The sequence below is a fragment of the Priapulus caudatus genome, unplaced genomic scaffold, assembly GCF_000485595.1.
Source record: "Priapulus caudatus unplaced genomic scaffold, Priapulus_caudatus-5.0.1 Scaffold263, whole genome shotgun sequence".
Classification (NCBI taxonomy): Eukaryota; Metazoa; Priapulida; class Priapulimorpha; order Priapulimorphida; family Priapulidae; genus Priapulus; species Priapulus caudatus.
Window position 1 is genome coordinate 269,565 of NW_014577324.1, and position 12,324 is coordinate 281,888.

At 44.5% G+C, this 12,324-nt stretch overlaps 1 protein-coding gene across 1 annotated transcript in view; it reads left to right on the top strand.

Moving 5' to 3' along the window:
- LOC106808255 (galactocerebrosidase-like) overlaps positions 1 to 12,324 on the top strand; it is a 57,482-nt gene that overhangs the window by 14,179 nt on the left and 30,979 nt on the right. Inside the window, exons 7-11 of the mRNA XM_014810886.1 lie at positions 2,750 to 2,867; positions 3,879 to 4,041; positions 5,803 to 5,848; positions 7,479 to 7,536; positions 10,164 to 10,305. Of these exons, the coding sequence (XP_014666372.1) occupies positions 2,750 to 2,867; positions 3,879 to 4,041; positions 5,803 to 5,848; positions 7,479 to 7,536; positions 10,164 to 10,305 (527 nt within the window). The remainder of the gene's footprint in view (positions 1 to 2,749; positions 2,868 to 3,878; positions 4,042 to 5,802; positions 5,849 to 7,478; positions 7,537 to 10,163; positions 10,306 to 12,324) is intronic.

Sequence of the window (12,324 nt, forward strand, 5' to 3'; positions counted from 1 at the left end):
GAGACGAGAGAGGATAGGAGAGAGGAGAGAGATGAAGCGAGTCGAGGAGGATAGGAGGAGAAGAGAGTAGAGAAGGAAGATAGAACAGAGGAAAGGGAAGAGAGAGAGAGAGTAGAAGCAGAGAGGAGAGAGACGTCAGAGGTAGGCGTGATGGGAGAGATGAGAGGAGAGAGTGCGAAGAAGGAGGACAGCGAGGAGAGAGGAGTGAGAAGGAGATGAGTGGAGCTGAGAGAGGGAGAGAGAGAGAGTGAGGCGACGGGAGATGAGGGAGGGAGCGAGGGGAGGAGAGAGATCTGAGATGAGCCGAGGAGAGAGCGAGAGAGAGGAAGGGAGAGAGAGAGAGAGAGAGAGAGAGGAGCTGGAGAGTAGAGAGGAGAGAGAGAGAGAGAGAGGAGAGAGAGCGATGAGAGAGAAGAGAGAGAGAGGAGGAGAGAGAGAGAGATGAGATGGAGAGATGAGAGTAGAGAGGATGAGAGCGAGAGAGAGAGATATTGAGGTACCCAGAGGAGCGAGAAGAGGAGAGAGAGAGAGAGCGGAAGCAGCCGACGAGCGAGGATAGAGAGAGCGAGATGAGAGAGATGAAGACGTACGAGAGACGACGAGAGGAGAGAGAGATGAGAGAAGGAGAGAGAGAGAGAGAGGACGATGAGATTATGACGAGAGATAGAGAGAGAGAGAGATCGATGAGCGTGCTCTAGATGAGAGGAGAGAGAGAGAGACGAGATGACGAGAGAGGACGGGATGGGATGCGGAGGGATGGGACGGATGCGGAAGGAGGGAGGGAGGGCAGGGAGAGAGAGAGAGAGAGATGAGAGATGATGACGAGAGAGATAGCAGAGAGGATGAGGAGAGAGACACACAACACACTACCGCATCCCTCTCATAGCTCAGTAATTCTCCTCTAAAACAGTGGTTCCTAACCTTTTTGAGTCATGGACCCCTCTGAGAATCTGGTGCAAAGTCATACAGACCCTCCAGTAAATGCAATCAGTAAGCTAATTTAACCATATCATTTTATGCGCCTTCGGTTCACGAGACCCATGAGACGCCTATCCACGCGACCCCCAAGGGGTCCATGGAGCCTACAGCGTTAAAAACTCCTGCTCTTTATACTGAAGCCGTCCGTGTGTGTGTTGTATATAGCATTGCAACGTAACAGCAGTCCAACTCGGAAGCCAGTATGCGCGCTTACAGCGACATGTTGACGCAATAAGCAATCTCTTGTCATATTTGATTCTGCGCGTATCTGTAATTTACTAATGAGATGAAACAAATCATTATGATGCAATATTCTCTGCGCCGGTAATGAGCTGAAAATAATACCAACTGAGTGCCGTTGAAAGATGAGAGAAAGGCAGGATTGATGCATGTATAGATGGGAGGAGTGCGCGACGTGGCAACTAAACAATGCGCGCTATCCTACGCTACGTGGGGATATTACCGCGCTAATGAATCATACTTTGCAGACATGTCGATTGCGCAGTCCTTATACGTGACAACAACTGATAACTGCGTTTTCGTAAACCTGCGTCGAAAATGCGCGGTTTCCAAACAGCGGGAAATAATGCATTTACCCAAACCTGACAATCGTGTAATCGTTCTAAAATTGGGTCCCGGTGAAAGGTCGAGATGAAAAATCGACAAAAGTCGCGCATTCATGCAGGTAGTCAGTGCAGCAGGGAGTGTGGGATGGCATGGGCAGAGTCAGGAGAGGCGGAGAGAGGCAGGAGAAGCGGACGAGTGTGTCGAGAGAAAGGAGATGGTGGGAGAAGCTGGCGCGCGGTGTGGGGAGGCGGGAGAGGGGGAAATAGTGGGGGGGGTGGGCGATGAGGGAGTGTAGAGGGGGAGAGGGGAGAACGAAAACAATCAATTACTCGTAATAAACGTGACTAAACACACTCGCATTCTCGGGGCCTCCGCCGCGCACGCACGCGCTTTAGCGTGCGTGAATTTACGCACGCGAATACTCGCAAAATTCTCGCTGCTTGATCCGAAACGTGCACTGCGATGGCATGGATCGAGTGATCGGTAGGCTTGCTGATGCAAATGCAGAGGTGTGGCAAAATTTTATGACTCAACGAGATTTGTAACGATGAGCGATCGGGCGCAGCTTCTGATCGATCCGGTCCATAGTGTTGGTATGGCGTTGAGTGTACTTGACAGATCAACGCTTTCACGATATACGTGACAAAAAAAATAACGTTAACGCGTTATTATTCGATTATTAGCCTAAGCTTACTTTTTTAATTTTGCCGTCAAAATCTTAGTGTGGTGTTTTTCGCGCACACGGATATCGAGACCATCATTCCGTACGCTGAAGTGGCATGTTGAAGCACGATGTAGGTCAGGTTTGCTTTATTTATTATTTTCACATAAAAAATTACACATATAATTATCAAGAGTATATAATGAGAGTTCTCCCATATATACTCTTCGTTTCTATAATGTACGTCGATGGTTGCTCAATTAAAACTGACTTCTTCTCACTCACTCATTTGTGTCCTTTTTTGTGGTGAGCTACAGTGTCATTGACACTTTTATTAACAGAAATAACCATGCTAGCTTTTCTCACTAATATCTGTCAGCTATTACATTTGTCACGCAAGTTTTACCATAAACGAACGTGTACTTTACATTGTAAATGTAAGTATATATTATATATATATGTTTGCGTTTTGATCGTGGTATTACATAATTTCTCTACTAGGTGAAAATATTTGTGCACTTACTATATATACATCTGTTGCAGAGCCCACTACCCTGGTACCCTGACGACCAAGCAGGCGCTAGAGACAAACAAGCCACTGTGGTCATCTGAAGATTACAGCACTGTGAACGACAACACCGGTGCAGGTTGCTTGGCCAGGGTATGTGTGGGAGATGGGTTAGAGGTCGGTATGGAGGCGGAAGGGGGGGGGGGTCACAGCACGAGACAGTACAGTAAGGGGAGGGGTGGAGGGAATTCACGACAGTGCGCGTGTTAACTAACACCTAGGTATGTAATAAGTAAAATCATCGATCAGTTAACTTATTTGCTCTGAGTGTCGAGCTATTTATGGTACAGGTTGACAGCTTCCCTGCTAATGGCCCAGGTTCCTCTGCCACAGAGCCTGTACATTAATAATGACATTACTGCGCATGTTTCCGGTAATAGGATGAGAATTCTCACAGTGTCCATAAGTACTATACTATACTATACTCTAAGGAGGTCTACTGTCACAAATAAACCTGTGCTAATGCCAGCATGGTTTAGCTGAGGAACTAAACGATAATTCAACATAATGTAACAGGTGTAGAAATTAACTTTTGAACAAGGGAGTCCGACGGACTCCCTGCCCTCAAAAAGAGGGAGTCCGCAGCAAAATGAGGGAGTCTGCAGTCTGAGGTTCAAAATTAAAGATTTGCTGAAAAATACTGTAATTCCGCGAGGCCGTGCTCTGGAACGAACTAGTTAGTATAGCAGAATTTTCAGGGAGTCACACGGACTCCTGCATATATGTCAAATCAGGGAGTCCGGCAGTAAATCGGGGAGTATTTGACTCCGGACTCGCGTTAATTTCGCACCCTGGCGTAATAAGATTTATCCCATTGAGAGGAAGTCCTTATACGTTTTCGGATTTCTATGGCCAGTCAAATTGATCAAATAGGGTCGCTATCACTAGTAAGAACCATGACTGAAAATGTCAGTTCTGGGCCATTAACCTAGCATTATCTAACTGTAATAACATATTACTCATAAACATATAGACGTAGTTGTTGTCGTTGCTAATGCGGATTATAGCCCAGTCGTCGCTCATATATCATATTAGCAAAGCTGATGCTGATGCTGACACTCATGTTAATGGTTAGCTGTTGATGTGGGTCTCTCTCGATTTCAGGTCGTGAATCAGAACTACGTAAACGGCAACATGACGGCCACGATAGCGTGGAATCTCGTGACGAGTTACTACGACACTTTAATTTGGTCTAACATGGGTCTCATGACTGCTAACCAACCTTGGTCCGGCTACTACACGGTGTCTAGTCCAGTCTGGATGACAGGTAACAGTCGAACGTGGCCATTGTGGCGGTAGCTGTAACCTAGCATGTGTTTCTACCGTGTAGAGAGGGTTGATGGGTTGACGCGTAAGGCGTTAAAATAGGCGTATAATTTAACGTTACCATGAAAAACGTCGAAAAAAACAAGTGTGCCCACTTTCCCTAAACAGGACGGAAAACTTGGAAAGTAACAGAATACCACGCTGCATGCAGGTATTCAGTTTCAAAATTCGAGTGTATTAGATTTGCAGGTGGTCGTCAAGTGCAATTTTACAAACCATCTCATTTGTGAGAGAGAAGAGAAGAGAAAATCGAGTGCGATATGTCAAAGCTATGTTTATACCGACATAATTTTGCTGTTATCGACTGCTCGTTTAGTAAGCCCCTCAATGCATCTCCCTGGCCAGGTTTTCTATTGACTTATTGTAGCTAGTGCGAGCTAGGTCACTTGACCACTGGTAATCTAATCTATATTTCAGTATCTATATCTATTCTATATGGTAATCTATTCTATATATTCTATATGGTAATCTATTCTATATATTCTATATGGTAATCTATTCTATGATAATCTATTCTATGGTAATATATGGTATTCTATGGTATTCTATGGTAATATATTCTATATATTCTATATATCTATATTTCTGTTCGTATGTATGTATGTCCCCTGTGCCCGGCCAAACCGCCCAAGCGATCTGGATGCAATTTTCAGAGGGCGAATTCCTTTACCCGGGGAGTGTTCTTAGACGATTTTTTTTTTAAAGTTAAAAAGTTAAAAATTGATAAAAATTCTATTCACCAATAGATGGCGGTGCGTAAAGATTAACATCACGTACGTGTGAATCCATGGTGCATACCCTTAAAGTGATTATGTCACCGTAAATAGTATAAAATAAAAAAATATTTCCACTTTTTCACAAAATATAAGTAATTCTGTTCACTTTTTATGGTTAAATTGCGGCATTATACTTCTTATTTTACTATATTGTTCGATGTGAACATACACTCGTGACGCATACATAGCCCATAGCAAGCAATTAATGTCAGGAACACTAATATCAATCGTCCATTTAACTAGTTGAGAAACAATCTTATCAGGTAAGAATTTTACGATACGTTTAGTCCCGTTAGTTCTTACTTTTAATGTAAAAAAATGGCAACAAAAATTTTACTAATTTTACCATAGAAAATTCGTGACGTAGTCAATTTAACGGCGCAGTGGCGTAATCGCTAGAACATCCGTCTCCTACACCGGGATTCCGGGTTCGAGTCCCAGCTGGGGAACTTATTTGCCCCTTTTTTCCTTTTTCCCCTTTACCTACCTCTTTAGTATGTATTATTTTTTATTTTTTATTTATTTTTAATTTATTAATTTATTAAATTTATTATTTTTATTTTTAATGTCTTTTATTTTTGATTTATCTATATATTTTTTTATTGTTGTGGGATTGGGATGGGGATGGGGATGGCGATGCGATTATGGGATGGGATGGGGATGGGTGGATTGATGGGATTGGGATGGAGGAGATGCATCGGATTGGGTTGAGACTTGGGATGGGATGGACTGAGGCGACTGGGATGGATGCAGGATGGGATGGTGGATGGATGATGATGGTAGATGATAGTTGGATTGTTTGGGGGTATTTTCCTTGTAACAAGCGGCGGACATGGACAGTACACACTGATTTCGCGGCCCAATGCTGGCTTATTCCCGCTAGTCACCTATAATTGAACTAGCGGATGGCGTATCAATGTTTACAGCCACAGCACGCAGTTTGGGGAATTCGCTGGCGTTTTTGCAGCAATGGTAGGGTAGGCAGTTGAGATGGCGGCCTCCGGGTAGCTACGTATCTCGCTGCTGGATCTATCTAGCAACGACCTCACGATCGTCATTGAGACCATGGTTAGTGGGGAGTGCATTGAGCGCTCGATTAATGACCAATAATGAACAGTGAGGCCGAAGGAGTGTCGTGTTAAATGGCGTATAATGATGTACCGAGTAACTATTGATATGTAGGTTAGGTGTTAGGTTGGCGTTAGGATATGATTAGGCGGACATACTCGGAAATCAGGGTCCTATACTCTGGGTACATATATGACCAATGACCCTTGGCGACAGTGCAGTGAACCTACACTACATTGATGAACAGTGAGCAAGCCATTGCACATGTTTTATGAACCGGTTACCACTGTTATATGTGCAGAACAATGAAACAGATTATTTAAACCATAATCGAAACAGATTGAAGATATTAAACTGTGTATTGTGAACAGTGAACAGATATTAAACAACTAGATTGAGAACAATGGAAGTATTAACCCTATATTGTAACAATAAACAGTTATTTATCACTCCGCTGAACAACAATGAACAGATATTTAACACGGATATTGTGACACCCCCTGGACAGATATTTAACACTATATTGTCCAAAATGAAACAGTATCTAACCTTCCGCTGCAACATATGACAGATAATTAACGACTTCTATTTCACATCCATGTTAGATAGAACGTGTGGAGCGGGTGTTTACCAGGATGCAAAATTCTTCTAAAATTACCCTTGTTGGTTTGGACGTAACTATTTAGGTGCTGTATTTTTCAGTACACGAACCATTCTGACCAAAAGAATCTGTGTCGGCCGGCACTGCTTCTTACCGTGAAACCCATGCCCACACGTTCTAGCTCAGGAGATTCAATTCGTGGTTAGATGTGAGAAGAGAGAGTGAATAATTATCTGTAACACGGACAATAATGTCTTAGATTCTCATGCTTAGTTGGGGAACAAGTGCCATCGAACCCCGAAACTCAAACAACAGATCGGCGAGTTGCTTTATTCAACTTATTATGAATTAGTTTTTGGTAAACATGGTTCGTGCAGGCATTTGGAAAGTCCTTGATTTGAGTGAGGACAGTCTTGAAAGTACTTGAATTTTAGTAATGATTGTTTACATGTGCTTGAAAGTCTTGATTTCATGAACGATGTCCTTGTTTTAGAAGATCATTGCCTTGTTAATAAAAGAATTTTGTACCATCTAATGGGTAGACCTCAATAAAAATTCTGGTTAATGAGGCGCTTGAAAAGCTATAGACGATAGCAGTTTAAATGATGATCACAAATTACAGTAAGTCACGTAAAATCAGTCAGTAAATCAGGTTGTTGTTAGATAGTGACAGGTGTTTAGAAGGTGTTTATTAATGTTGTCCAGGTATGTTAAGTTTGAGGGTGAATGCAGTGAATTTAGATGGGGTTATTAAATTATCCAGTATTTTTGTTGATCTAGTGTATGATTCGATAAAATGTTCTGATAAATGTCCTTGATTTCCGATAAAATGTCCCTTTGAAATAGTCCTTGAAAGTCCTTGAAAACATTCAGTCTTCCTGATACGAGATGGGTAGAACACACGTGACGTGATACTTTCGTGATGATGTGTAGGTGGATTCGGTTGGATTGGAGAGGCTGGCAGGTTGTCGGGTACAGTAAGCTGGATTCAGTGGGGCCATCGATAAGACGACTCTGGTCAGCAGCAAAAGCGTAAGGTTCGTTATTCGTCTCTCCGTTTGGGCTAGGTTCGATATATTGGGTAATTGAATAAATAAAGCTAGGTAGGCAGAGGCAGGCAGGCGCAGGCAGTTGGGCCATAGGCACATGATGGCGTTCGCTTGTTGTGACACGGGGGGAGGGGGCAGAGGTGCGTACGATGGGTGTTGAATTGTACGCCGAGCAGCTGTGTTTTTGGATATTTAGATAATGCAGCCGTAATCGTCGTTGTACTTAGAGTCGCCTTACGTAATTATAATTTAGTACCATTATAGAGGTGTAGAAATGTGAGAGAGCGAGAGAGAGGAGGGGTGAGGAGGGAGAGAGGAGGGGAGAATGTGAGAGACGAGCGAGCGAGGAGAGGAGGGAGCGGAGAAGGAACCGGAGAGAGAGAGACGGGCGGACAGAAGATGAGCGGAGAGGACGAGGCGTTAGGGAGAGAAGTGTGAAGGGAGAGGAGAGAGAGTGAGAGAGAGAGAGAGAGAGGAGAGAAAGAATGAGGAGAAGAGAGAGGAGAGAAACAAGTGAATGAAAGTAACAAATGTTGTTGACGAGAGAAGAGAGAACAGCGAGAGAGAGAGGAAGACAGAGAGTGGGAGAGACGAGACAGACAGGAAAGACCAGGAGAGAATGTGGTGCTGTTGAGGAGGAAGGAGAGATGGTGAGAGCAGGTAAGAAAGGATTGAGAGAAGAGAGGGAGGAGAGAGAGAGAGAGGAGGTAGGCGGGAAGAGAGAGGGGGAAGAAAGAGAACGGAGAGAGAGGAGAGAGAGAGAGAGAGGAGATGAAGAGAGAGGGAGGGGGAGAGAGAGAGAGAGATGAGAGAGAGAGAGACATAGGGAGAGGAGATGAGAGAGAGAGAGGAAGAGAGAGAGAGAGAGAGAGAGAGAGAGAGAGAGAGAGAGAGAGAGCGAGAGGGAAGACTCGAAGTTGCGAAGCTTTTACTCAATGATCGGCGTGTCTGAAGTCATAGTATGAAGCTGATAATGCATCCATAGCTGCCTCCCAGGCCAAAGAGCAGAGAGACTGTCCAAAGGTCAAGCTTCTAAACTAGAAGGTCGTTTCTAAACTAGAGTAACGGTCACTGGTCAAATTAAAGATGGGACCAGCGTTGGAAATGTGAATAGTTTACCTACTCTCCATTCTAGTCTGGAGAAAGAGTCTAGACGAGGGAAATTCATATTTACTGTAAGAATAGCGGTCAAGGCTAAAAGCGCACTGAGCCAAAGTAACGTAAAAGGGCACATATAAAATATCACCACCCACTGTACTTTAGCAATGCATGATCGTTGTCATTTTCTGATTCCAAATTGCATGTTTTTGATGGCAGGCATGCACATGCGTGCATTTGGGGTTACCGGTGTCGGTTAGCGTTCGTCCTACGATACAAATGGTTGCAGTTTATATGTCTCCCCGTGTAAAAGGCAATTTGTGTTGGGACTTCAGTATGTGAATATGCGCGCGCTGAGTTATGACGACAGACACGTTTCACCTGTATCCATTAAAGAGAGCTCGCGTGAGCTTGTACGAGCCATCAGTCACGTTCGCGGTTATGAAACTATTAACTGTGCTCCCGCTGGCATCCATTGTAGTGCATGGTTGGGTAATGCATGCCGATTGTCCCCGTCATAGTGCAAATTACTGTGCTGCTATTCAATACGTGTGAATGGCCTTACGTTGCCAATTCTTATATTTACACTTCCACCCGTAATGTTGTTAACCTTGATGCGTGCGCGTGCGTGTGTGCGTGGGCGCGTGCGTGCGTGTTTGTGTGTGTACGTGAGTGCGTGCGTGCGTGCTTGACTAGGTGAGCGCGTGCATGTGTATATGCGTGGGTGCGTGCGCGTGTACGTGCGTGCGCTTGTACGTACATACATGTGTACACGTATGCGTGTGTGCACGCATGCAGGCGTGCGCGTGCATGCGTACCTGTGTGTGAATGTGTACGTGCGTGCATGCGCGCGCTTGTGTACGTGTCATTGTGCCTATTACTGGAGTTCTGTTCGACTTTTGACTCGCCCTTTGTCTCTTTCTCGAGCAAAAATTTTTTTTAGTAAAAGGCGTTCGTTTCATGGATAGGTGCACTTACTTTCTCATATCTTCCCTGAGGTAGGGGTTCTCAAATGATGAACTCTGTGATCTGCAGCCATTCGACACCTTCCCTGCTGTGCGATTATTAGCTTTTCATTTTTACTTTCTCATTACGTCCTTCTCCTCCTCTTGCACATATTATGGTCAAACTTAAGTAATTAAAATTTTTTTCAACTCAAAGCGACGAGAACGGTTCGTTGCAGCCACGTTTTGTCTATTCACTGTTTCTTCTGAGAACGCACCGTGTGCATCACGTGAAAACCCAAAAACCTGAAGAAAAGTTTAAAAAGGGACCTAAAATTTTGCAAAACGCATGTAAGTTGAAATGTAAAGAACGGGATGTTGTAGTTTATTTAGTTTTGTATTCATGTTATTGTACTATGTATTGTATTGTGTATTGTATTATGTATTGTATTTTGTATAGTTTTTTTGTTTAGTATGAATTTTCCTTCGCAATTCAACCCTTTGATCGGCTAGCGCTCTCTTTGTAGGTGGTCAATGGCAGCGTGACGGTATTCCTGGACGCTGACGTCATCATGACCTTGACGACGGTAACCACGGGCCATCACGGAAGCTTCCAGGAACCACCGGCTTCGGCATCATTCCCTCTCCCCTACACGGATGACTTTGAATGTGAGTTAGGGGGAGGGAGGGTGACGGTGGGGGGGGGAGTGTGTTAGGGTTCGGTAGCAGGTAATAGTATTAGGTGCTTACCAACTCGTTTCTCTCTCGTGTGGGTTGGTGGGGGAGGGGTAGTGCGTGTTTTGCGGGCCGTGCTGGTAGCAGCCATAACTTTGCTACGTTTGTTGTGACGTCTCTATTTAAGCATCGTTCCCTTTGCCCTATAAACGGACGACTTTGAATGTGAGTTGGGGGAGGAGGAGTGCGTTAGGGTTTAGTAGCAGGCAATGGTATTATGCTAGCCGCACACTATCCGACCCGAGCGCGATCGGGAGGCTTATGTCTGGATCGGGAGGCTTAAGTTTGGCTCGGGAGGTCATTTTGGCACGATTCGAATTTTGAATCGGGAGTGGAGCGGGTCGTATAGTGTGCGAGGGCTTACGACGCGACTCGGATAGTGTGCGTGGCCATCAAGGCTGTCGCACACCAGCCGATTTTTCACGCGATTTGATCGGCCCGATAAAAATCAGCCGATATCGGGTAGGTGTGCGCGTTCATTTGTAGCCGATTTTACTTACGATTATTTTTATCGGGTGATCGTTCCAAATCAAACATGTTTGATTTTGAACCGATTATTTTGAAGCGATTTTGTGTAATCCGACAAAATTTTGTGGTGTTCGCGTGAACTCAGAAAAATCCTCTACGATAAATATTGAACAGCCAATAGGTGAACGTGCCCGTGTCACATGACATTCAAAATGGCGCCTACCATAGACAAAGCGTGGACGACCGAAATTGAGGGAGATTTAAATAATAAATTTTATCGTAGGTGTGCGGGTGTTTATCAGAAGGCGTCGCGATGAGCCGATTTTACAAACGATGAAGAGATTTTTTAATCGGACCGATTTTTGGGTAGGTGTGCGACGGCCTTTAGTACACGCTAAATCCGCTTGGAACGCCACGAGAGTGCCATGGTTTGCGTCAACTTTGAGTCGAACAGTGTGCGGGGGCCTCCCGATCGATAGGGAGCGGGTCGTATAGTATGCGAGGGCTTAGTGCTGTGCACAGTGCAAAATCGTATAGTGTGCGGCTAGCATTAGTTGTTTACCAACTCGTTTCTCCCATTGGGGGGAGGGGTAGTGCGTGTTTTGCTGGCAGTGCTGGTAGCGGCTATAACTTTGCTACGTTCCTCCTGTTGTACTCCTACTCTCCTTGTATATAAGTGGGTGGTTTAACCCAGCTTTGGTGTCGTATTACAAGTGTCGCGCGTGCATCCATTCAATTGCGTGACCTTCTGTGGCCATTCATTTCATGTATTGGCTATACAAAAACACCCTATCCAATCTAGCCTCCCATCATTTGCGTCATGTTTCGACAATCTTTCTCGTGCATTGTGTCATATCGTGTTTGTAATAAACGGCGGGCTTGGCCTGCCGGGTAATAGATACATCACGTGCGAAAGCAATATTGCAAATAGATTCCGCAATTTGGGTGGATTATGTCCGCAGGCACACGATCCATTATTGTAATTATTATCGGAGATGTGTGCCGAAGTTCCAGCGAAGTGCGAGCAGCGTGTGCAATTTCACACCTGAGTGCTACCGATCTCAGTTGATTGGCTTACCTTCTTATCTCACCTGTGTATTTGTAGCACCCGTGGTCGTGAGCGCACTTATGTGCGCCACCGGTATCTCTTGTTGATTCATGCGTTTCTTCTTGTTTTGGTGAGGATTGACGGCGTCTGGAAAAGATTGGCGGTGTTTGGTAAAGTTAGACGGTGTTTGGTAAGGTTTGATGGTATTTGACAAAGTTTGACGATGTTTAGTAAGGTTTGACTGGATTAAACACATCAAATTTATCAAATACTGTCAAAACCTTACCAAACACCGTCAAACTGATTAAACATCCGTCAAAACTCTGCCAAATACGCATCAACCTACCAAACATGCGTCCCAACTACCAAACACGTGACTTAATTTACCAAACACTGTCAAATTTACCAAAAACCGGCAAATTCCTTACACAAACACC